The 25,367-nt window shown below is 37.1% G+C and overlaps 1 protein-coding gene and 1 long non-coding RNA gene across 4 annotated transcripts in view; one reads left to right on the forward strand and one right to left on the reverse strand.

Annotated features, from left to right (window-relative positions):
* Positions 1 to 9,934, reverse strand: part of LOC140505596 (uncharacterized) — a 43,091-nt gene extending 33,157 nt beyond the window's left edge. The window contains exons 1-2 of one of the 2 annotated variants that reach the window (XR_011967574.1): positions 9,680 to 9,796; positions 7,847 to 7,945 (exon numbers count right to left, since the gene is read on the reverse strand). This is a non-coding gene — a long non-coding RNA (uncharacterized lncRNA). Of the gene's footprint in view, positions 1 to 7,846; positions 7,946 to 9,679 lie in introns of both variants that reach the window. The other variant, XR_011967573.1, reaches the window with a different exon arrangement.
* Positions 9,935 to 9,968: 34 nt separating this feature from the next.
* The window catches only part of DCP2 (decapping mRNA 2), a 61,995-nt gene continuing 46,596 nt past the window's right edge, over positions 9,969 to 25,367 (forward strand). For both annotated transcript variants that reach the window (XM_072611691.1, XM_072611700.1), the window contains exons 1-2: positions 9,969 to 10,536; positions 16,052 to 16,203. In XM_072611691.1, coding sequence (XP_072467792.1) covers positions 10,484 to 10,536; positions 16,052 to 16,203 — 205 coding nt within the window. In that variant the 5' untranslated portion in view covers positions 9,969 to 10,483. The remainder of the gene's footprint in view (positions 10,537 to 16,051; positions 16,204 to 25,367) is intronic.

Consider the following 25,367-nt stretch of genomic DNA (forward strand, 5'->3'; position numbering starts at 1 on the left):
GAGAAATGAGAAGAATGCAAGAAGATCATGAAAAAAGGATCAAAGGTTTGGTAAAGGAGGAACAAAAAAATGAAGAAAATAACATTTGAAAAAAAAAAGAGTAGGCCAAATGGTAAAAGAGGCACAAAAAGTCAATGAAGAGAAGAATGCCTTGAAAAGCAGAATTGGCCAGATGGAAAAAGAGGCACAAAAATTCACTGAAAAAATGAAGCAAGTTGAAGTGGATGACTATGAGACATCAAGAAACAATAAAACAAAAAACAAAAAGGATGACAAAAATAGAAGACAATGTGAAATATCTCATTTAAGAAAAAAACTGACCTGGAATATAGATCCAGGAGAAATAATTTAAAAATTATTTGACTCGAGGCAAAATGCCATCCACATCCAGAGAAAGAAGTATGGAACTGGAATACCAATTGAAGTAGAGTATTTTCTCTTGTGTTATGTTTTGTTTTGGTTTGTTTTTTCTCATGGTTTCCTCAATTCATTTAAATTCCTCTATGCCATATGACTAATGTGAAAATGTGATTAATAAGAATGTATGTATAGAAACCATATAAGATTACATGCCATCTCAAGGAGGGAAAGAGAGGGAGAAAATCTCAGACTTATGGAAGTGATTGTAAAAAATGAAAGCAGATTAATAAAAAATTATTAGACTCTGAAAGCCATGATTAACAAAAGAGACTAGACATCATCTTTCAAGAAATTATCAAGGAAAACTGCCCTGATATTCTAGAAACAGAGGGAAAAATAAAAATTGAAAGAATCCACTGATCACCTTCTGAAAGGGATTTGAAAATGAAAACTTTCAGGAATAGTCTCCAAGTCAAGAAGAAAATATTACAAGCAGCCAGAAAGAAATAATTCAAGTACTGTGGAGCCACAGTGAGGATAAAACAACATTTAGCAACTTCTACAAGAAAGGAACAGAAGGATTTTAATATGATATTCAATATGGCAAAGGAGCTAGTATTAATACTGAAAATCACCTGCCCAGAAAAACTAAGTATATTCCTTTAGGCAGAAAATAGATTTTCAATGAAATAGAAGACTTTCAAGCATTCCTGATGAAAAGACAAGAGCAAAATATAAGACTCAAGAAAAGCATAAAAGGGTAAACATGAAAGGGAAAACAGAAGAGACTTAATTAGGTTAAACTGTTAACATTCCTACATGGATAAATGGCACTTTTAACTCATAATAATGTTCTCATTATTTGGACAGTTAGAAGAAATATATACATAAAAATATGGAAACAGGACACAGATGTTAGTTGAATATGATGGAATGATATTTTTTAAAAAATTAATGGGTGTGAAAGAGAAATACATTAGGAGAAAGGGAAATATGCTGGGAACAAATTATTTCACATAAAAAGAGGCAAGAGCTTTTAGAGGAGGGGAAGATGGGGGAGGTGGCAGGGAACATTTGAACCTTACTGTCAGCAGAATTGGCTCAAAGAGGAAACAACATGTACACTCAGTTGGGTATAGAAATATATCTTGCCCTCCAGAAAGTAGGAGGGGAAATGGGATATGAGAAAAGGGGTGGCAGATTGGGGGAGGTAGTAGTCAGAAACAAAACACATTTGAGAAAAAACAGGGTAAAAGGAGAGAGAAAATAGAATAAACGGGGGGGGGGGGGATAGGATGGAGGGAAATAAAGTAAGCAATTATAACTGTGAAAAACAATTTTGAAGCAAGTTCCTCTAATAAAGACCTCATCCCTCAAACAGATAAATGAATCAGATTCATAAAAGAGCCATTCCCAAGTTGATAAATGATTTACAAAAATATTGTCAGTTTTCAGATGAAGTAATCTAAGTTATCCATAATCACATGGAAAAAATGTGATGCATTAATATTGGGCTTTAAGAAATGATGAGCAGGATGCTCTCACAAAAAACCTGGAGAGACTCCCATGAACTGATACAAAGCAAAATGAACCATGAGAGCTTCTTAAACATTAACAACAACCCTGTAAGATGATCAACTGTGAACTACTTAGCTATTCTCAGTAACACAATGAGCTAAGATAACTGAAGGATTTACAATGAAAAATGCTATCTAAGCCCAGAGAAAGAACTAATGGAGTCTGAACACAGAAGCATACTTTTTAAACTTTATTTTTCCTGAGTTTTTATTTTGGACTTTTACCTCATGACTAATATGGAAATGTGTTTTGCATGACTATACATGTATAACCTATATCAAATTGCTTGCCTTCTCAATGAGGAAGGGAGGAGGGAGGGAGAGAATTTGGAACTGAGTCTTAAAAATGAATATTGAAAATTATTTTTAGATGTAATTGGGGGAAAACAAAATACAAAATAAATATGTATATGTGGCCAATAATAAAGTACATACACATACATATGATTTAACTGAGAGAAATGACTATTAACCACCAATAGTTTGGGAAGATTCAGAGCTTTCTTCTCTTCTTCCAAAGTCCTAATTTTAAGATATTCTGTCCCTTAGGGATATTGCTGATTATGAGATTGTACTAACTTTTTCCTTCAATACCCCATCCTAGTGGAAGCTATTGTGGTCTCCTCAGGCTTGGGTGTATGTCTGTGAAACACAGACAGTCTACCAGCACCATGCCAGGAAACTGAACTGCTTTCATTTGAACTGTCTTAGGAAGGATCACCTGGCAGGATAAGGTACCAGACACTGAAGTCCTTGCTTGAGCTGAACTGCCAAGCATTCAAACAATGCTTCAGAGAGCGCAACTCCGATGGGCTGGCCACGTTGTTTGAATGCAAAATGTAGGCTTGCCAAAAAGACTATTTTATGGAGAGCTTGCATGGGGCAGGTGATCACCTGGTGGCCAGAAGAAGTGAAACAAGGACACTCTCTCTCTCTCAAGAACTTTGTATTTGACTGTGCCACATGAGAGACACTGGCACAGGACTGCTCAGCATGGTGTGTCCACATCAGAAAGGGTGCTGTGCTCTATGAGCAAAGCAGAATTGAGACAGCACAAAGTAAATGTACAATGTGCAAATTTGGAGTATTCACCCCAAATACTCACATGGACTATCTGTGCCCAACCTGTGGCAGAGCATTCCGAACTCGTATTGGTCTGATCAGCCACAGTCAGACACACTGAAACTTGAGTTTATCACGGTGATGTCACTTTGGTCCTCTTTGCGAATGAAGGACAACAACAACTCTGGCCTGGGGTGACATGACACTCAACATAATATGCAACTTATAGAAGTTAGTATAATAGAAAAAATTAATACAGCAATCAACAAAGTTAAGTTCATTTCTGGTAAGTACAATAAAATGTATACTCACATCAAATTGTATGTAACTTGTCATAGTATAATTCAATAGAAACAATATGCTGCTTGCAATTGGAGCAAGTCTCTAGCAGTAAAAGACACACAGCACACACGGTACGTAACAGGTATGTACAATAACCAATATTAAAGTCACATACATGTGCATATGTAACAATATTTCATTTATAATACTGCATATCCTAAAATTCATATCAAAGCAGGAGAAAAGCTCAGAGCAACACCTAGGAGACAAAGTCCCTGAGATAGGCCTGCCACCAGCACTATCAACAACCTCTGACTGAGGTCTATCAGAAGGGGTGAAATCAATTTGGAATTCAGAAATTTGCAAAATGACCTACATTGAAATGTATTTTGCATGACTACATATGTGTAACCTATGTCAAATTGCTTGCCTTCTCAATGAGATGGGGGAGAGAAAGAGGGAGAAAATTTAGAATTCAAAATTTGAAAGAAGATGTTAAAATTGTTTTTACATGTAATTGGGAAAAAATAAAATATTAAATTAAAAAAAAACTTGCAAGAACACTGAATGATCTAAGGCCAAAACCACCAAGAGTCTAAGTCAAATCCCAGGAATTGCAGAAGACAGGCCCTATAAAAGACAGGACCTAGTGTTAGCCACCACATTCAGGACCAACGGGACCTGCCCACACCGTCAGGAGGGCCAAATCTGATCCAAGCAGAATCCAAGCCTAGAAACTAAGGCTGGAGATGTAATTAAATAGAAGAAAATGTTAAATGCAATAAAGAGAAGCCTAAGACGTAAAAGCAGAAGAAAAGTATACAGTAAATCCAGCTAAAAACTGAGATGTAAATACGTCCTTTCCATAAGGGTTACAAAACCATTTAGAAAAAGAAAGAAGAGAGCTAAAATAAAATGACAAAGATAAGGACACCTAGGGAGAAAAGAATGTCAAGGAGAATTAAGAACTTAATAGAACAAATTAGGTTAAGCCCAAGAATTAAACTTCCTGAAAATTAGATTGGTTTGAACAGGAAAAAATATATCCTAGAGAAAATAAAAGATTTTAAAGCAAAAATCAAAGCACTGAAAAAACAAAAAATATGTGGTATGTACTATCCAAAGCAATTGACCTGGAAAACATTAAGGAAAAATAATCTAAGAAATATAGGGTTACATGAAAATCGTGAATTCCCAAAATTCTGGATATAATATTTCAATAAATCATAACTGGATAACTGTCCACATCTTTTGGAATCAGAGGACAAAGTAAAACCAGAAAGAAAACCATTGATCATCTTTTGAAAGAAACCTCCAAACCTGGAAACATGTTTATAATCCCAGCTACCATGGAAACTAAAGCTGAAGTACCTCTTCGAGTGTAATAGATCTGAGCTGTTGTGAGGGTCCTATGCTACTCAAGTGTTTACATTAAATTAGGCATCAATATGGTGAGACCATAGGAGCAGGGGGAGGGATGAGATTGGGGAGGAATGTGGAGTTCTCTAAGGAGGGGCAAACCAGCCCTGGTCAGGAACGCAGTATCCGTAGTGGTATTAGATATGTAAGTAGCTTTTTCACTTCTAACCTGGGCAAGATGAGGAAGCCTAGTTTTTAACATTAATTTTTTTTATTTTGAGTTCCAAATTTTCTCTCTTCCTCCAGTCCCTTCCCCAACTATTGAGAAGGCAAGCAATATGATACCATTATAGTTTTGAATTCATGTGAAATGAGAGAAACGATTATTTCTCTCATGTATTAATAACTAATTACTGAAATAAGACTGAGGTTTTTCCCCTTTTCTACTTCCTCATACAAATGTCAACCAGTGTGGAAAATCTTTCTCAAAGACTTACCCAGGCTAAGATCTAATCAAAGACAGTGAAAAAAAAAAGTTTACACAAATGGGTGGATTCCTGCTCATTGTGTTTATGGCGACAGGTCAGGGCAAATGCTGATTCTACCTTGTCAGACAGCTATGGGGTGGGGGCAGTAGGGAGCAGGTCAGGCCCCAGGACCAGCATTTGCCTTGTCCTGCCACCAGTGACCCCAACACCAATGGAAAGGTCCTGACAATAGTGACCCCAGCCCCTAGGCAGTGCTCTCAGCTGTATCCCTTACCCCAAAGCCCAGTTAGTATGCAGGGCATACCTAGCTCTTTGTAGGTTCTGACCCAGCTGCTGCTTGGGAGGGTCTTAGGTGCTCCTAAGAAGTACCTAACATGGCAGTACAAGATGAGGGAAGCCCTGCCTTTGGTGAGCCCACCCTTCTCTGTTCCAGTTGTAGAAACTTATTGTCTGTGTAATCTTAGGGAAGTTGTTTTATGTTTGCCCCAGTTTCGTGATTTGTAAAGAGAAAAATTATAATGGTTTTTCTTGTGAGAATAAAATGATGTAATGATTATAAAGTGCTTAACACTGTTACTGGCATATGCTAAGTGTTACATTATTATCATCTCTCTAATTTAATGTAATTGTTCCATACCTGATAACTTTCAAGTGGTTTTAAAATGCCAAAGGCAGTAAGATCAATGATTTCCATACGTGATTATTTGGAAATGCAACTGATGTCATCTGATGCTCATTGTTTGTGTTATTGCATTTCTAAAATGTATCATTATTTCTAAACTCTAATGTTGTAAAATTTGAGAGACCATTATAAAACAGAAACATTGCTTTTTGGACCTCTTTTGCCATTTGGCTGAGTCTGTTTTTCAAAGTGTTATATTTTCTTCAGTATTTTTTTTTGTCCCCTTTACCATACTGTTCACTCTTTTCCCATGATTTTCTTGTACCACTCATTTCTCTTTCCATTTTTCCCTCTACTTCTTTTACTTGATTTTCAAAATCCCTCTTGAGCTCTCCCATGGCCTTAGACCAATTCATATTTTTCTTGGAGACTCTGGATGTAGGAGTTTTGACTTTGTCTTCTTCTGAGTTTCATCCTCCTTGTCACCATAATAACTTTCTATAGTCAGAGTTTTGCTTTTTTTTCCCCATTGCTGGCTCATTTCCCCAGCCTATTACTTGACTTTTATCTATTTATTAAAGTAGGGCTCTACTTCCAGGGTGGAGGGCAAACTTTCCCAAGCTTCAGGGGTTTTGTGTGACTGTCTTCAGAGATATTTCTAGGGGCCTGTAAGTTTTCAGTTCTTCCAAGGTGGTATGATCTAAGGAGAGGTGTGTTTATTCCTCTCCAGGACTGTGAGAACCAACTCTTTTCTGCCCTGGAACTGTGAATAGGGTCCCCCTTCCACTGCTGCCACAAGTTCTGCTGTGCTAGTGCTCCACCTCACCCTGGGACTGACACCTTGGATATGGGAAAAACAAAAAGACTCCTGTAATCTCCTTCTGACCAGTTGTTTGACACTGTCTGTGGGCTAGATGCTCTGGAAGCAGTCACTGCTAATCCTGTCACTCTCCTGGTTTGGTGGGGCCAGGGCTGTGTGTGCTGGCCTGTGCGCCTCTCACCCTGGTGCAACAAACCTTTCCTGCTGAACTTCCAAGTTGTTTTTGACTGGAAGATTGTTTTACTCCATCTTTTTGTGGGTTCTGCTACTCTGGAATTTGTTTAGAGTCTTGTTCAATTATTGGATTATTTGAAGGGTAAAGGACAAAAGCAGGCAAGTCCCTGCCTTTACTCTGCCATCCTGGTTCTGTCTCCCAACTGATTGATGAAAAAAATTTTTATTCCTATTAAAAAAATCAGTCTTTAACCAGCTTTGGTCTATGAGTAAGGTTGGATAAGCATCTGGTTAGTAATGTCTATCCACCTTTCAGCATAACCTGTAGGAAACCCATATGAAATCCCACACTATATAGATATTGGATATGGTAAAAATATTGATTATTGTGGTCTGTGACTATTATATAGGCTTTTAAATGTTTCCCTGTACTGTTCAAATTGAGAATTATTTAATTAACTCCTTCTGTGAAAGCTCTTGAAGGTTTCTCCCTATGCCTTGCCAGCATCAGATCAAACTCAGGTTTTTCTTTTTGCCTGGGCCAAAACCATCTTTTCAACTAGAATCTTACAGTATTTAAAGCCCAGCACACTTTAAGCTAACCTAATGACAACAGCTGTGAATTAAAACTGTTTGCAAAACTTTATATGCATTTCTAAGAGTATATATCTATTTTGGGAATTAGAAACTAAGTACTTAGGCTGCCCTTTATCTGGAAAGTCTCAAGGAAAGGCAAAGGAGGAAGAGGACTGAGATTTGATCCAGCTCTTTGAGGAAATGGGGGAAGAGGGAATTGGGAATTGTTACCATGTGTCTTTTAGGGCAGGAAATATGCATATATGAATAATAATATTTTTTCTTTTGAAGTGCTAAGAATAGATAGGCCTTGGACAAAGTAAAATTAAAATGTTACCATTAGTAAATATAAATCCAGATTTGATTTGATTTGGTCTAAAATCTGTCCTGAAAGAAATCAGAATGTGTGTTCTCCTATCAGGATAATTATGTTAAATCAGAACCTAATATAAAGAACATCTGCTATTTGGCATTAAGAAATTTATTAGCTGTGTGACTCCAAACAAGTTACCTTATATCTGCTTACCTTAGTTTAATACTCTGTAAGGGGAGAATACTGGCACCTGCCTCCCAAGGTTGTTGTGAGGAATCACACAACTGGATTGTAAAGTGCTTAACACAGAGCCTAGAATAAAGCAAGTGCTATATGAATGTTAACTGTTTTTTTATTATTTCTTTAATTAGATGTAATTGCTTCATACTGATAACTTTGGGTTTTTAGATGTGATCTGTATACAATGCGTAGGTTTCTGGCAGCTTTTCTAAAAAGGATGAAGTGACTGGGAAGATTGGTAATTGTTTCTATTTTCTTAGAATAAGTGCGTAGTCTTTGTTCATGTACTAGGTGACTCATGTACTTGACAAAGGGTTTGCAAAACTACAACTTGTCTCATGAATTTCAAAACAGTTTCTTCTTAAATTAACACTTTCATAATCTTTCTGCATGTTTTTCTCAAGTCTTTCCAAAGACAATGAGGTCACCTCAGTAAAGCAGAACCTCCAGACAATGTCTCTATTATCATTTCTATCCATGAGTGTGCTGGAGACAGCTTGTACCAGCTCAAAAGAGTTGACTGTTAAATTTTCAGTGTGAGCATTTATACCTTGGAAATAAGCAAATGCTACAAATCAGGCCTTAATTTATTTTGTTGATGGTCTAGACTTAAGAAAATGCTAGAAAAAATGTTAATAATGCAGTTTAAGCTTAAAGGTGGTATTGTGCATACATTCTCCCACTCATTCCCCAAATCTGAGGATACTGCTGCCTTTTTTGGTTAAGAATTCTTGCCCAAACCATAAATTTGTTGGTACTTCTTTCCTTTCTCCTTTGATTTTTGTTTAGACTGTAGGAGATGGGGATTGAGCTCCTCTTGTCAGTGGTCATTTCTCTCCAAAGAAGAAATTCTACTTTGCTGTCAGTCAATTCCAAGGAAGAGACCCGGTGTCTAAAGGCCTTCTGAACTCACAAGGCTTCCTCCAAGGCTGGACAAGAACATCTTTGGGTTGCTGTTTGGTCATTCAGGGAAGAACATAAAAGCAGAAAGGGTAGGGAGGTCCCTAAAGTCCAGGCTCAGGCCTGCCTGAGCCCATATATGTGTATTAGCAGCCACTTACTCACAGTTTACCATGTCTCCTAGAGTTAAAGATCACCAATTGTCCCTCCAAGAATAGACATATTATCCACAGATGGATCTTGAAGAGAATTGACAGGAAGTTTTTAAAAATGCACAGAATCAGCAACTTGTCTTGCTTATTGGCCAAGAAGGGGGATGCTAGCTAGCATCCTTAAGCACTAAACCAGCATCCATAGTCAGCTGGAGAAGGCAGGGCAGCTGTGGGAATGCTCACTGAGGTGGGGGTGCAACCCTTGTTATAAAAGAATGCAAAAATGTTACATGTGTGTGCATTCAAAATAAATAAAATGCATTTTTTGGGGGGAAAGGCACTGTTAGTCGGAAAGGAGGGAAAATCAAGAAAGTGAGCTTTGAAGATTTGTATTTGACTCATCCGTGTCCTTTTTATCACTCACAAGGCTATTTACCTTATGACCTGAACTACTTTGTTTCCAGTCTAGCTTTTCTCCCAACCATAACTCACAAAGCTGCCAAACAAACTTCTTAAAGCACAGATCTTACCATATGACTCCCCTGATTAAAAAAAAAAAATCAGTGGCTCTCTACTGCCTATAGTAGAAAATAAACGAAGAACCATTGGCTATGTACTTGTCACTGTGTGTGCTGGGGATACAAAAGAAATGTATCACAGTCGTAACTCAGCATGACACTTGAAGACACTGGAAACCTAGCTCCCTGCTACCTTTCTGGACTCGCTACGCATGGCTTCCCCTTGCACACTCTACCTTCCGGTCCTGCACAGTCCAGTTCTTCTCCCATATCTCGGTCCAGTCCGTCCTTCAGGCAGGAGCGCACTGCCTCCCTGCCTCTACCTCTAGGAATCCCTAGATCCCTTCAAGGTTTTGCAGAAACTCCACCTCCAGCTTTTAGTGTTCAGTCCGGCCGGCCACGCCCCCCTTAGCTTGTTTTGTGGATACTTTGTATCAACTTATATGCGTACATGTTGTTTCTCCAGACAGTACGTCAACGCCCTGAGGGTCTGTTTCCTTTCCCCAGATGCAGAGAGCGCCCAGAAAACGAAACACCAAAAAGCGCTTAATACGAAGACTTCCCAGAGCTGCGGATGCGCATGCGCATTCCAACCCCAGGATTCTTTCACTGGCGGCGGGAACTTGGTTCTCTAGGATAGCGACTAGACTCCCTGAGCACCGATTGGCGCTGACGCCTCAACAAACAAAGCTTCTATTGGTCCAGTCTTTCGTCTCTCCCATATGTCCGCTTCTCATTGGATCCTAAGGAAAGACGAAGGCCAGCCTATCGGAGCCACTCCGCCCCCTCCCTCGGTCAAGGCCACTGCGGCAGCCGGGAATCTGCACGTAGTGGGGACGGAAGTGAAAGGGTTCCGCCCCCCGTTCCCCATCTCCTGCTTGCGTTTCGGGGCCAGCGTCGGTGTGGACTGGGTGCTGTTGTGTTTCTCAAGCTCGCACGTGTGACTTGGTCACTGTGTGACTGTGTGCGCGCGCGTGCGCGGGCACTCCCCGAGTCCCCGGCGCGGCCGGGATGCTCTGCTTCTGCCGCTGGGGCTCATCATGGAGACCAAACGAGTCGAGATTCCGGGCAGCGTACTGGACGATCTCTGCAGGTACCGAAGACGCCGCCCGGCTCCCCGCCTCCATCCCAGCACCCCTCCCCCCGCCCCTCCTGTAGCCGTGCCCCCCAGACCCCCCGCGCCTTCCCCTCCCGCCCTTCGTCCCCTGCTCCCGCTGTGTCCATTCACTTCGAACCCTCCGGGCCCCTCTGCCCTCCTCTCCGCCTTCGGGTCTTCCTTCCGGTCCTCTGCTTGTCCCCATTCTCTCCGAGTCCCCAAGACCCATTGATTTACCTCAACTTTAGATTCTCTTCGTGTGCGTGTGTACTTCCGTCAAAACCACTTAATTCATATTTCCTAGCAACCACATTTCATCGCAAGCCCCCCTTTTTTAAAAACACTTTTCAAATAGGATTTTCTCCTTCCTCCACCCTATTTCCTGTCCGCATTCTGCAGGGGAAATTATGCTCTCCCTTTTCTGTAGTCCGAGGAGGGCATTTCGGAATTATGATATGTAAGCGGTGCAAGGGTACGACCCTCTGTGGATGGCATAGTAAGCGTACTTTTAAGTATTTGAAAAGGTGCATTTTTTTGAAAGTTAAAATAATCATGAATTTGGAGGTGAAGAAAATAGATTCAGAGAAGGGTTAGATAATTTTATAACTGTACTGATCAGTTAATTAGAATATATTTACATGAACTCTAAGTTTAGCTGTTTGATATAGTTGTTTCAGAAACGAAAACATAGAATAATAGTAGCAGCTAAGATTTACGTACCAGGCACTGTGCAGTTTTTCTCTCATTAGATGCTCACTACAACCCTGGGAGGTACGGTGCTATTAAATTTACAGAGGAAGAAACGGAGGCAAACTGAAATTAACTGACTTGCCAAGAGTCACAAAGCTATGTAGCACCTGAGACAGGAGGAGAACTCAGTCCTTGCTGATTAGTATCCATCCACTCTGCTACATTGTTTCCTAAATCATGTAATCCAACACCTGGTGCATTGGATAGAGTGGGGGACTGAAACCAAGAAGACTCATTCATTAGTTCAAATCCAGCCTCAGACACTTACCAGCTGTGTGACCCTAGGCAAGTCACTTAACCCTGTTTGTCTCAGTGCTTGACTAAATTGAGCTGGAGAAGGAAATGGCAAACCACTCCAGTATCTGCCAAGAAAACCACAAATGGAGTTTGAACAACCACCAGCCGTCATAAAAATGAATAAAAATTCAAAGTATTCATGTCATTATTTCAAGACTAATTAGGATTTAAAAAAAATTCTAATGTAATAGGTTTAATGTAATATTAATTAATATAGCTGCAGGCCCAAAGTGTTAATGAGGTATTAAATTAACTGTAAAGCGTTCTTGCTTTTATGTGTTTATGAGATTCAGCACTTCTCTGCTTACCAGAGTCAAGAAAGGAACAACTTCTAATGACTTTGATTGCAAGCAAATTAGCCATGCCTTTGGAGGTGTAAAATTATAAAGCCTGAACAGGTTTCAGCAGTTCTATTTTGATAGTTGGAGACATTGCAAGATAGGAGTTTGCTATGGAGGAAACTTTTGTGGGGGGTGGGAAAAATAAGACTTTTTCTACCCCTTCTCCCCCTCTTAACCCTCAATATTAAGCCTGTAGTGTTGAAGGGAAGCCATTGGACCAGTAGGAAACATTGCATCCAGTAGGAGACAACAATACTGCTGTAGAGACAGAGAGTAAGTCAGGTGAAGGGTGGAGCAGCTTATAGGGAGCTAGCCGTAGCAACAGAATTCAGCTATGGAGAGAACTAGACCTTGGGAATCAGCTGAACAAGTTGGCCAGCAAAGATGCTAAAGAAGCATATCTGTCTTTTCACTTAGGATAAACGGAAAGCTGTTTCTTCACGATGCCTATCTTTTAAAGATCTCTTTATGCCTCAGTTTCCTCATCTATAAAATATAAGAGTTGGACTTGATGGTCCTATCCTGCTCAAAAATCTATGATCAGTGATATGTTGTGTTTTTTTAAATTAACATTTTATTTCTTTTATGCCCTTGGCTGCCTAAGCCTGAAATATTTAAAACTTGAAGGGAAACTAGTGTTTTGTTGTCTTACTCTTTGCGATCCCATGGACTGTAGCACCCTAGTATCATCTATGGAGTTTTTCTGGCAAAGGAACAGGAGTAGTTTGCCATTTTCTTCTCTAGTGAATTAAAAGCAAACAGGTTAAGTCATATGCCCAGGGTCACACAGCTGCTTAATAGTTGGTTCCTGGAACCTACCTAACTGTTCTTCACAACTTGAATTAAGAAAAAAAAAAGATTAAATTAAAAAGGAGGCAGTATATGTGTGTGTGTGTGTATGTGTATGTGTGTGTGTGTATGTGTATGTGTGTGTGTGTATGTGTATGTGTGTGTGTATGTGTATGTGTGTGTGTATGTGTGTGTGTGTGTATGTGTGTGTATGTGTGTGTATGTGTGTGTGTATGTGTGTGTGTGTATGTGTGTGTGTATGTGTGTGTGTATGTGTGTGTGTATGTGTGTGTGTGTATGTGTGTGTATGTGTGTGTGTGTATGTGTGTGTGTGTATGTGTGTGTGTGTATGTGTGTGTGTGTATATATATGTTGATTGATTTTTAAGTTGCTAAATTAAGATTTTTAATTTAAGACTTTGGTTGTACATATCTCATTTCAATATATTTGTGCTGCTAAAATATTATTTATGATGTATTTTAAAATGAAATCATATATGTAATTGTTTGCTTTCTGTAACAATTCAGTCTATAGCTAATTCAGGCTAGGTGTCCCCTTTTTTCCCTTTTCTATGCCAGTGGCTTTGGAGTTAGATAGCTTTTGTTTAGTTTTATTATGGACTTCTATCTTGCCTCCCTTTCTCCCTGCCATACTTACTAGGTTTTTTGGAAATGATCAGTCTCTTGATTAGGGAAAAAAATCAGGATAAGATTTGGTTGAAAAGCTTCACTATAACTACAGTCTGAGTAAACTTAAGATTTTGGTCTAAGTATCAGTCAGGAACAGTGCGTAGGAAAGAATGGTTGAACTTACGTTTTACAAATAAAAGTGAAGTACCATATATATATATATTTTTTTAAAGTGTTCTGAGTTTGACAATATATGACTTCTTCCACACCTGTGGCCCAGCAAGTAGGGATATGTTTAAAGCTCACCCCACTTTTGTATTTATTGTTGTTGAAGCTACCACCATGATTCCTGTCACTCATGTTTGCGGTCTCACTTTCATTTTTGGAAGTCTTCTCTCATCCCACATATTTAAACAGTTACCAAATCTTGGTTCTTTGTCCATAACCCTTCTCATGGGCTCTTTTCTCTATACTCCTGGCCAACATCCCACTTCAGACCTTGATCAGCTTTCACCTGGACTATTCCCATAGCCTTCAAATGAGTCTCCTGCCTTAGGAATTTCCTCTCCCCAATTCGTTCTTCGCATAGTTGCAAACGTGATTTTTCCCCAAAATGAAAATCTGACCATCTCATTTACAGTATTCTCTTGTGACTCTAAAATCAAATAGAGACTTCCCTTGTAGTTCTTCACAGCCTGAGGTCATCCTGTTTTTCCAGCTTTCTTGTGCATTTCTGTATCCCACAGTCCAGTTACACCAGTCTGATTTCTCTTCCTCCTAGGATGCTCCATCTCCCACCTTTTTGCCTTTGCACTTGCATGCTTGTCGTGGTCTTCTTCCTCAGCTCCACTTCTCAGAATCTTCCTTCAGCTTGAAGGCTGTTAGTTCCTTCCCTTCTAAACTTGCTTTGTATTAGCTTTATATGTGTTTTATACCTCCCAGTTGTATTGACTGTGACTTGGCAAGTCATTAAACACCTCAGTGCTGATCTGTATTAGTAGAGGAAGTTTCTTCCCTCAGGAGATTTGAAGTCCAGTTCCTATCCCTATGTATACACATATATTCAAAGACACAAGTAAAATAGTCTCTGTCTTCAAGGAACTTACATTCTAAAGGGTGTGTATGTGTGTGTGTATGTGCGTGCATGTGTGTGTGTGTGTACACACATTCAGGGCAGGGACTGTTTCACTTTTGGTTTTGTATTCCCTAGCATGGCATATGTTGTTCAGTCTGTTTTCAGTTGTGTCCACCTCTTTGTGATCTCATTTGGGGTTTTCTTGGCAAAGATCCTGGAGTGCTTTGCTATTTCCTTCTCTAGCTTATTTTACAGAAGAGGATACTGAGGCAAACAGGGTTAAGTGATTTGCCTAAGATCACATAGCTAGTAAGTGTCTGAGGCCAGATTTGAACTCAGGAAGATGAGCCTTCCTGATTCCAGGCCTGGCATTTAATGAGTACATTCTTGCTTACTTGATCACCAATCCTCTGTAGTCAAAATTAGTCATTGCATTGATCTGAATATTTAATAACTCTATTTTTAATGTTTATTAATTGAAAAAGTTAATAAGGAAACATGGAAAAAATATTAGCAACAATCAAAATTGGATGCTAAAATTTTTGTTTTTCTTTACACTTTTGTGGCTAATATGTATAATTTTCTTTTCGTTTTGCTTACTTCATTCCCCAGAGTTCATAAGTCTTCCTAAGTTTCTTACAATTCTTATCTCTCATTTATAAACAGTACAGTAATACACCATGGCATTATATGCCATAATTTGTTTAGCTGTTTCTCAGTTAATGGACCCTTAATTCATTTCCAGTTTTTGCTTATTTTTTCCTATCATAAAAAAAGTAGTACTATAAATATTTTATGTAGTTATTTTCCCCCTGTTTTTGGCCTGCTTGAGGCGTATGCCTAGTAGGAGTCCAGTGCTTCAAAGATTATAAACAATTTAGTCACTTTTCTAGTATGAATTCAAATTGTTTTATATAACAGAACTGTTTTGTATAACTCCACCAACAACATGTTGATGTGCTTGTCTTCTGACATGACAGTATCTGTCTTTTACCACCTTCTGTCAGTTTTGTAGATTTGCGGTGAAACCTTAGAGTTTGTGCTACTTATTAATAAGTAAGTGCTTGCTAAATACTTGTCTTTTAAGATTGTTTATGTCACAGTAGTCATATTTTAGTCGTCACAAGCTTATTTATATTTGTAGTAAGTTCTGCGGTTAATTTTATGATGTTATTTCTGTTTGTGAATGTGAACTTGCTTTGTATTCTTGGAAATGTAGCTGTGCAGGTAGATTTAGTGGTATTTATTTTAGTAGTTTTGAACTATTTTTGAATCAACAGTTATTTTTTGCCAGCATTGCTTTCTTTCTATAATAATTTGTTATTGTTTGATTTTTTTTTTCAAATGAGACCTTACCTATCTGAACTTGCACATCATGATATAATGATATGGTAAATGTAGCACCTTCTTTTTGTGACTACCTCTTCCCAGAAAGTATGACACTATGATTTCTTGAGGAGTAGAGCTTTCTTTTATGATACAGATTGCTTCTGTGCCACTAAGTCTTCTTTGGTTAATCTTTTCATTTCTATCAGCTTTGTTGGTCCCATTTCTAGTCTGATTAATGTATTTCTTTTATCTTTATTGCTATTTATAAATGTAATTTTTGCCTGTTTTGTTTTTTTTGGCAGCCGATTTATTTTGCATATTCCCAGTGAGGAAAGAGACAATGCTATCCGAGTGTGCTTTCAGATTGAACTTGCCCATTGGTTTTACTTGGATTTCTACATGCAGAACACACCAGGATTACCTCAGTGTGGGATAAGAGACTTTGCTAAAGCTGATATCCTTTTTCATGAGTGTTTTTGATTTTTGCTAGTAAAATGTTGTTGCACTAAAAAGTTTTCTTCCTCATCTTGTCTTTGAGGGTTATAACCTACCCAAAACATGTAGCTTATGATTAAGAAAGAAAAAAAATTGAGTCTTCAAACATATAGTAAGCGAAAGTTTTGAAGTTTTTTGGAAAACTTTACATGAGGCTTGAAATTAAATTTTTTTTTCCTTTTCTTAGAACAGTTAAAGTTGACCTCTGAACTCATTTACCTTTGCCTGTTTTTATTGTTGCCCTGAAAGATTCCCTTATCCAGACATTGCCTATTTCAGTGAAATCGCAGGTTCATTCCCTATCTACGTTCTTGTTGTTGCTGTATTTTACAAGGTTTACTTTAATCAGATTGGCGTCTTTAGTCAGACCAAAAAATCATTAAAAACACTTTTTCATTAGAATCAAAGTCAAGTCAGAAAAAAAATATGGAATAGCTTAGTATCCAACAATGCAAGGTACTGTGTGCTAGGTGCTACATAGTATAAAAATGATTCTTAAGACTTGGTCCCTGTTCTCAAGCAATTTACAGTAATTTTGGAAATTAGATATAAAACATCTTTTACATGGCATAAGTAGTTCAAGATAAAATAGAGGAACAGTCTCAAGATATATCATATGATTAATTGCAAAAATGTACTATATGAATTCAGATGAGAAAATTTTACTTAGGTTGTGGTAGACAGGGAAAACTTTATGTGGAGGAGATAAGATTTGAGCTGAGTCTCAAATGATAGGTAGCTGTTAGTAGAAAAAAGGACATTTTAGATGGAATACTTGAGCAAAAGGTTAGAAGTGAGAAAGGTCAGGGTATGTTTGGGTGCAGGATATGCACTATCAATTTGGAGGCAAAGTTAGTATAGTATGGAATAAAGCTGGAAAGGTAGATTGAATTTGATTGTAGATGTTTCTAAATACTAGGCTAAAGAGTTTAAACTTTATTTATCATGGAACAGAGAGGGAGTCTTTAAAGGTTTTTGGCAAGAGAGTGACATGATCATTCAATTAAACAAGCGTTTATTAAGTGCCTGTAACATGCCAGACACTGTGTTCAGCAGTGGGAATACAAATACAAAGAGGTTATGAGCAAATCATTGTTTCAGAAAAATTCCTCTGTTGGCAACATGTTGTTAGATTGGAGCAGGAAAACCAGGTAGAAGTAAGAGTTGTTAGTGAGTAGTAAGAGTTATTAGCCGTCATTTTTTTTTAGTCATAGTCTCAGAAAAGTATTGGGTCATTTAATGGCCGTGAAGCAGATTTTTCTCAGGCAAAGAAAAATCTCAGTCTTTTCATGGGGTTGGTTCTTTAAACCTTTGCTTTAATTTAAAAATTTTTGGGTGAATTTTGTTATGACACAATCTCCTCCCTTTTCTTTCTCTCTCATATGGTCTTCAAAAACTGGTTAACATTGATTAGTGTTGGTTAACAAAAAGGAGAGAAGTATTAGCACTGAAGAATCATGTTTGACTAGAATTTTGTTGCTTTACAATTTGACGTCGTTTACGTTGCTGCACTCATGGCTCTCGTTCTGTTGGCTCAATATTTTTCTCTCTGTCACTTGGTATAAATGTAGGTATATGAATATGCCTAGATAAAACCTTCTGTAATATTCCACTTTTTACTACCTATATTTTGGAATGTCCTGGGACCTAGGGTGTTCTGTTGGTAGTCAGTACTATTAACTTCTTTGTTGGTTTAGAGAGAGAGAGAGAGAGAGAGAGAGAGAGAGAGAGAGTGAGTGTGTGTGTGTGTGTGAGAGATGGTTTTAAGGGACATTATAAAAGAAGTATTTCGTTACACTTCTCAATGGGAAGGCAAGAAAAGACTCAAAGATCCATAGGATTATACATTTAGAGTGAGAAGGGACTTTAGAGTTCTTTTAAGTGGGAGAACATGTTGCTACCCTTAATGGAAACAGAAAAATTCAGTGGTGAGCTTGTTGAGAAGGAGAAGAGATGAGTTATAGATATGTTGAGTTTAAGATCAAGAAAATACAAATAGAAGCAAGTAGCTGGAAATGTTAGAAATTTCTTTTGGGAGAAAAGTAAGGATTGGAAATAGAACTATGGAAACTGGCTACCTAGACATGATAGTTGAAGTCATGATAATGGATGAAATCTTTTTTTATTTTTAATTTTTAAAAAAAATTATTTTTCATTTTCAACAGACACTTCCACAAGATTTTGAGTTTCAAATTTTCTCCCCATCTCTCCCCTCTCCCCACCCCAAGACAGCATGTATTCTGATTATCATTTCCCCCAATCTGCCCTCCTTTCTATCACAACCCTGCCTTCTCTTTATTCCCATCCCCTCTTTTATCTTGGAGGGCAAGGTAGATTTCTATACCCCATTGCCTGTATATCTTATTTCCCAGTTGCGTGTAAAAACAACTTTTAACATTCATTTTTAAAACTTTGAGTTCCAACTTCTCTCCCTTCCTCCCTCCCCACCCATCCCCACTGAGAATGCAAGCAATTCAGTATAGGTTATACATGTGTAGTTATGTACAACACTTCCATTACAGTCATATTGTGAAGGACTAACCATATTTCCCTGCATCCTATCCTGCACTCTATTTATTCTATCCTCTCTTTTGACCCTATCCCTCTTCAAAAGTATTTACTTCTAATTACCCCCTCCTTCCATTTGTCCTCCCTTCTATTATCCTCTCACCCCCTGCTTATCTCCTTACCCCCTACTTTCCTGTAGTGTAAGACAAGATTTTCATACCAAATTGAGTGCTCATGTTATTAATGGATGAAATCTCTTAAGAGAAGATACTTAAAGATTTTATTGGCTATAAAGCTTGCAAAGAACTGAGGAGACTGTCACAAATCATGTATAAATCTTTTTAACATTACCAATTGCCCAAATGAACTCATCTCTTTTGGGAATGTCCCCTTGACAATGAGAAGTCTTTGTAAGTTAATATATAGAATTCATGTAGTAATCTGTTTACTTTTTAGTTGTGTAATATTTTACCGCTTATAAAGTGCTTTGACATATATTCTGTAATTCTCACAATAATGCTGTGAAAGAGGCAGGACTTACTCCCATTTTTCATATATGAAGGAACCAAAGGTGATGTACTTTGCCCAAGGAAGTTCATTAAGTGTTTTAGAACTAGTGTTTTCTGATTCCTAGTTAGTCCTTTCTCTACAACCATGAAATTTTATAGACTCATTCTGTCACTTACCTGATAACCTGAAAGTATCATATCCTATTTTATATTGGAAAAATACTATTAATTAGAATGAAATTAAGAAAAAAATTTCTCTTGTGGTCCTTGTCCCTCTTCAATTTTTGACCTATAAAGGAATTCAGTATTACGTTAAATTAAATGAATGAGTGTTTTATTCTGTTCAGTTTTGTTTTTAAATTATAATGTTATAATGTTAGGGTTTTTTATTAATTAATTTGTTTTCCGTTTTCTACAATCACTTCCATAAATCTTAGATTTTCTCCTCTTCCCTGCCCCCTTCATCCCCCACTCCCTCTCCCCTCCTTCCCCAAGACAGGGTAGAATCTTGTATGGGTTCTACACATATGTCCTTACTAAATTTTTCACCTTAGTCATGCTGCATGGAAGAATTAAAATGAATGAGAGAAACCATGACAAAACAAAACACAAGAGAAAATGGTGTGCTTCTATCTGCTGCCCAATTCCATAGTTCTTTCTCTGGATGTGAATGGCATTTTGCCTCAAGAGTCCATTGGGAATTTTTTTAGGTTCTTGCATTGCTGTGAAGGGCTAAGTCTACCAGAAAAATTCCTCACACACTGTGGTTGTTGCTGGGTACAGAGTTCTCTTGGTTCTGCTCCTTTCACTCATCATCAGTTCATATAAGTCCTTCCAGGCCTCTCTGAAGTCCTCTTGTTCATCATTTCTTATGGCGCAATAGTACTCCATTACATTCATAATACCACACCTTGTTCAGCCATTCCCCAATTGATGGCATCCCCTCAATTTCCAGTTCTTGGCCACCACAAAGAGAGCTGCCATAAATATTTTTCTACATGTGGGACCCTTTCCCATATTTATGATCTCTTTGGGATACAGCCCTAGAAGCAATATTGCTGGGTCAAAGGGTATGCACATTTTTGTAGCCCTTTGTGCATAGTTCCAAATTGCTCTCCAGAATGATTGGGTCAGCTCACAGCTCCACCAACAATGAATTAGTGTTTCAACTCTCCCACATCCTCTCCAACATTTATCATCTTCCTGTTTTGTCATGTTAGCCAACCTGATATGGCACCTCAGGGTTGTTTTGATTTGCATCTCTAATCAGTAGTGATTTAGAGCATTTTTCCACTATAGATAGCTTTAATTTCTTCCTCTGAAGACTGCCTGTTCATATCCTTTGACCATTTATCAACTGGGGAATTGTTAGGTATGTTAAAATCAATTTTTGACATTAACTCCTTAGATGAAGTCAGTAATATCTGTATCAGCATGGCAGAACTATTTGGACTATTTTAGAATTTGTGAAAAATTTGGAATGGATTAGGCTGAACTTAACTTTTGCAAAATTAAAAAATAAGTAATTGCTAAGCCATTGGTAGTTATTCCCTTGTAAACTTTACACTTTTTATACAGATTGTTTTGTAATACTTTGCAGTTTAGCATCTCACCTCCATGAGATTTCCTTGACTACTCAAATCTTTGCATTCCCTGAATTCCTAGAGCCCTTGTGATCTGTGCCAAACAGCCTTAACTTTGCATTTGATTGTATACTTTCTTATAATTTTTAATTGCTAAATGTATGAAAGCATGCCTTCAATTAATCATGAAGTCTTTTTTAAGTACCTGATATGTGCCAAGCGTTGTGTATAACTGCTTATCCTTTCTCAATTTCTTCATCAGTAAAATAATCGGGTTGTAACAGATCACTTCCAGTTCTAAATTTATAGACTTCATAGTCAAGACTTGGTTCTTTTATTGTTTCCATATTCTTACATTATTCTTGCAGCAATACTGGACCACATGGGTATTAGAAAATTATTTGAATGAATGTACTGGTTATGAGTCATTTTTATGTCTTCGTGAAAACAGATCTAATCAAACTACTCCTTTGGTAGTATTTTACTTTAGAGAAATACCATTTCATTTCTCTTAAGTGGGTCTATAATTCTCCCCCCCCTTTAAAACCAGTTTGCTAATTCGGTCCACTTTTCCCAACTGCTCCAAAATTCGTAGTTTTATTGTAGTCTCTTATCATACTTAATACATGTTTAAAATAGGTTATATTTCCTTTCTTCTTTCAACCAGGTGCTTAAATTAAAGTTCTTTAGAGTCTACTGTGGCAAATAATTTATTACTGATTTTGTTTTTCATGGTAGGGAATAGGTCCTGTGGTTATAAAGTTCTCAGTTAGATGCTTTGTTTCATTTTGACATTTAAAATGTAACTTTAAAAATATTGCTGCTAACTTCCAAATGACTATAACAAGTTTTCTCTCATCTCAAGTGAGGGTAGTTGAATAAGTGTACAGTACCAGGGCAGCCAGGTGGTGTAGTGAATAGGGTCCCCAGACCAGGAGTCAGGAAGACTCATCTTTGTGAGTTTAAATCTGGTTTTGACATTTATTAGTTATGTAACTCTCGGCAAGTTGCTTAACTTTGTTTGCTTCAGTTTTCTCATCTATAAAATGAGTTGGAGAAGGCAATGGCAAACCAATTTAGTATCTTTGCCAAGAAAATTCCAAAATGGGATTACAAAGAGTCAGAACCAACTGAAGCGACTGGACAACAAATAAATAATACCAGTTATTTTGCTCTAACTGACTTTTTTCTCATGTAACTGGCATCTTTTTGAATAACCAGGCAGCCAAAGTAAGTCCAGATTTCAGGACCTGAAAGAAATTTTGTTGGGTCTTAAAAGAAATCAGGCATACAGGCAAGTAAGAATTTTGGTAACTAGAGAATAATACTTTTTTTCCTACAAATTCCCACTGCCAATAGCTACATTTTTGCTGTTACTATTAGGCATAGGTTAAACAAAAGTGCAATGTGAGTTTTTAAAAAAATTTTTTCTTCAAGGGTATTAGAGACTGCCTTCAGTTGAACAGTCAACTCAATTATTTGTGGTAGAGTTGGCAATATAAAGAATAATTTCCAAACAATTTCACTCAAACAGCTGGACAACTTCACTTATAAGTTTGGGGTGTGTGTGTGTATGCATGTTATGTGCATGTATATGTACAGATACACATATATATATAGTATACACATATATGTATTCACACAGATTATACACACACACATTTTAAATTGATGATTAACAAGGAGAAAAATGAGAAGACAATAGAAATTATGCCTTCTTTTGTTATCTTATCCTTTGGTTGTCCAAAATTGAAGGAACAGTGACTTAGGATCAGGGAGGCAAAGAATTGGAACAATTATGAGTTGGCTAGGTTTAAGCTTCTAGTGTTATTTTTTATCAATTGCATTATGGTTATTTTACTATCCAAATTTCATCCTTTTCCCTCGAATGAGAGCATATTATTTTATCACTCTTATGTTTTACTTCTACATACTTAATTTCCTTTTTTCCTCTTTGGGCTTTTTACAAGCTAGTCTACTGATACTAAGTTTTTGGTATTTGTATTATAAAGTCAGTGGATACTCTTAACTACCTTATACGTACGTATGGCAAAATATTTTTAGGGAAAAAATTACTCAAGCACATCTGTTTGGAAGTAATTTTTCTTTTTAAAGCTTAATTATACATTTTTAAACATTGTTGTAGATAAGTTGATTTATTGAATTTCTGTTCTTACTTAACCAGTGTCATAGGAATGATGCATGTATATTAATAGCTAGTGTTGTAATAGCTAATCTGCTATCTGATTTCTCTAAGATTTGACCTAATTTCTTTTGCAATCTGAATACTCATTATTTCTTACACTGACACTTTTTTTTTAAGTCCCTAATAAATTTATTTTCTAGTAATTTCACTGTTGGTTTTTATAATACAAAGAAATGATCACAGGATTAAATAGGAAGTACTATAAGTTATCCATTACATTTAGTGTTGATGAGATAGATGATGGTATTTAATATACTTAAAAAATATTGAACATCTGAGTTGAGAATTACAAACCTTAAACTATGTGAGTTACTTTATTCTGTTTTTCCCCATAAAACAAGTAGTAGGACCCTAGATTATTTACCATAGTTGATTTTGACCTATCCAAAAAGGACATCAAATCTTCACATTCTCTCTGTCATATATAGGTAAGGACTTTATCAGGAGTGAAAGATTCATTTTGCTAGAACTTTGCTTTTAGTGTTGTGCCTTTACCACTTGATTGTTAGGTTGCAGGTAGGGTTCAGCTTCTGAGACTTGCTTGGAATTTGTCCAACTGGAGAACTTTTATGTTGTTTTTTTAATTCATAAAAAATAACATCTAAGAGGACATATTTGAGAATATACTTGCATACTCTTGGGAATGTGAAGCTGAATCTGTCATTAAAGAATTTGTTGTTATTTTTTGTTTTATACATACATTATGTATATATATATATATATATATATATATAATTTGTTAGTAGTCATTTTAGAGCTTTTTTCGAAGGAAAATATTTGGATACTTTGAAAAATCTTTATATTTATCAGTATAGGTCCTCCATCTAGTAATACAGATTATTAGTTCGTCATAGCTTCTTATCTGGTGCAATTTTTTGCCCATATTTTCTCATAGAGCAGAGGTTTTTAACTTGGGATCTGTTTTTTAAAAAATTGATAATTGTATTTCATTATAATTATTTTGCTTTGTGTTCCTATGTATCTTATGCATATAAAACATTCTGAGAAGGGGTTCACAAACTTCTCTAGACTGCCATAGGGCTTCCATGATGCGAAAAAGGTTAAGAATTCCTATTATAGAGGGTCTAGGTTCTTTTATTTTAATTAAATTAAATTATTTTGTCAAATTTTCAGTTCCAAACTGTCTCCCTCCTTTCCTCTGCAGCCCACACAGGCCACAGTTTAATGAGATTTATAAATATGTATAAAACTATAGTGTGCATACTTCTATTTTGTCAGTTCTTTTTCTGGAGGTCGATAGTATCTTCCTTCATAGGTCCTTTAGAGTTGATTTGTTTATAGTACTCAGAATAACTTGGTGGTTCAGAATTATTCTTTTATTTATTCTATTCTGTTACTGAACATTTTCTTGGTTCTGCTTATTTCACTTTTCATTACTTCACTCAACTCTTTCTATCTTTTTCTAAAATCAACCAACTCCTCATTTTTTTTGTAAATTAATTTGTTTTCAGTTTTCAACAATCACTTCCATAAATTTTTAATTTTCTCCCCTTCTCTCTGTCCTCCCTCCTCAAGACAGCATGCAATCTTATATAAGTTCTACAGATACATTCTTATTAAATACATTTTCGCATTAGTCATGTTTAGAAGAATTAAAATGAATAGGAGACATCAAACATAACAAAAGAAAAAATAGTCTGCTTCATTCTGCATTCTGACGCTGTCGTTCTTTCTCTGGATGTGGATGGCATTTTGCATCAAGAGTCCTTTGGAAATATTTTAGGTCCTTACATTGCCATGAAGGGCTAAGTGTATCAAAAACAGTCCTGGCACACTGTGTTTCTTACTGCATATAATGTTCTCCTGGTTCACTCAGCATCAGTTCATATAAGTCTTTCCAGGTTTTTCTGAAATCCCCCTATTTGCCATCACTTATAGCACAGTAGTATAACATTTCACAACTTGTTCATCCATTCCCCAGTTGATGGGCATCCCCTCAATTTCCAGTTCTTGGCCACCACAAAAAGAGCTGCTATAAATATTTTTGTACATGTGGGTCCTTTTCCCATTTTTATGATCTCTTTGGGATACAGTCCTAGAAATGGTATTGCTGGGTCAAAGAGTATGCACATTTTTATAGCCCTTTGGGCATAGTTCCAAATTGCTCTTCAAAATGGTTGGATTAGCTCACAGCTTCACCAAAATGCAGCTCATCATTTTTGTACAGCATAATAGCATTCCATCACAGTCATATACCACAGCTTGTTTAGCTTTTCCTCGATTGACAGACATCCCCTCTATTTCCACTTCTTTGCCACCACAAAGAGAGCTGCAATAAATATTTTAGAACATATGG

This window comes from Notamacropus eugenii, chromosome 1, assembly GCF_028372415.1.
Source record: "Notamacropus eugenii isolate mMacEug1 chromosome 1, mMacEug1.pri_v2, whole genome shotgun sequence".
Lineage (NCBI taxonomy): Eukaryota > Metazoa > Chordata > Mammalia > Diprotodontia > Macropodidae > Notamacropus > Notamacropus eugenii.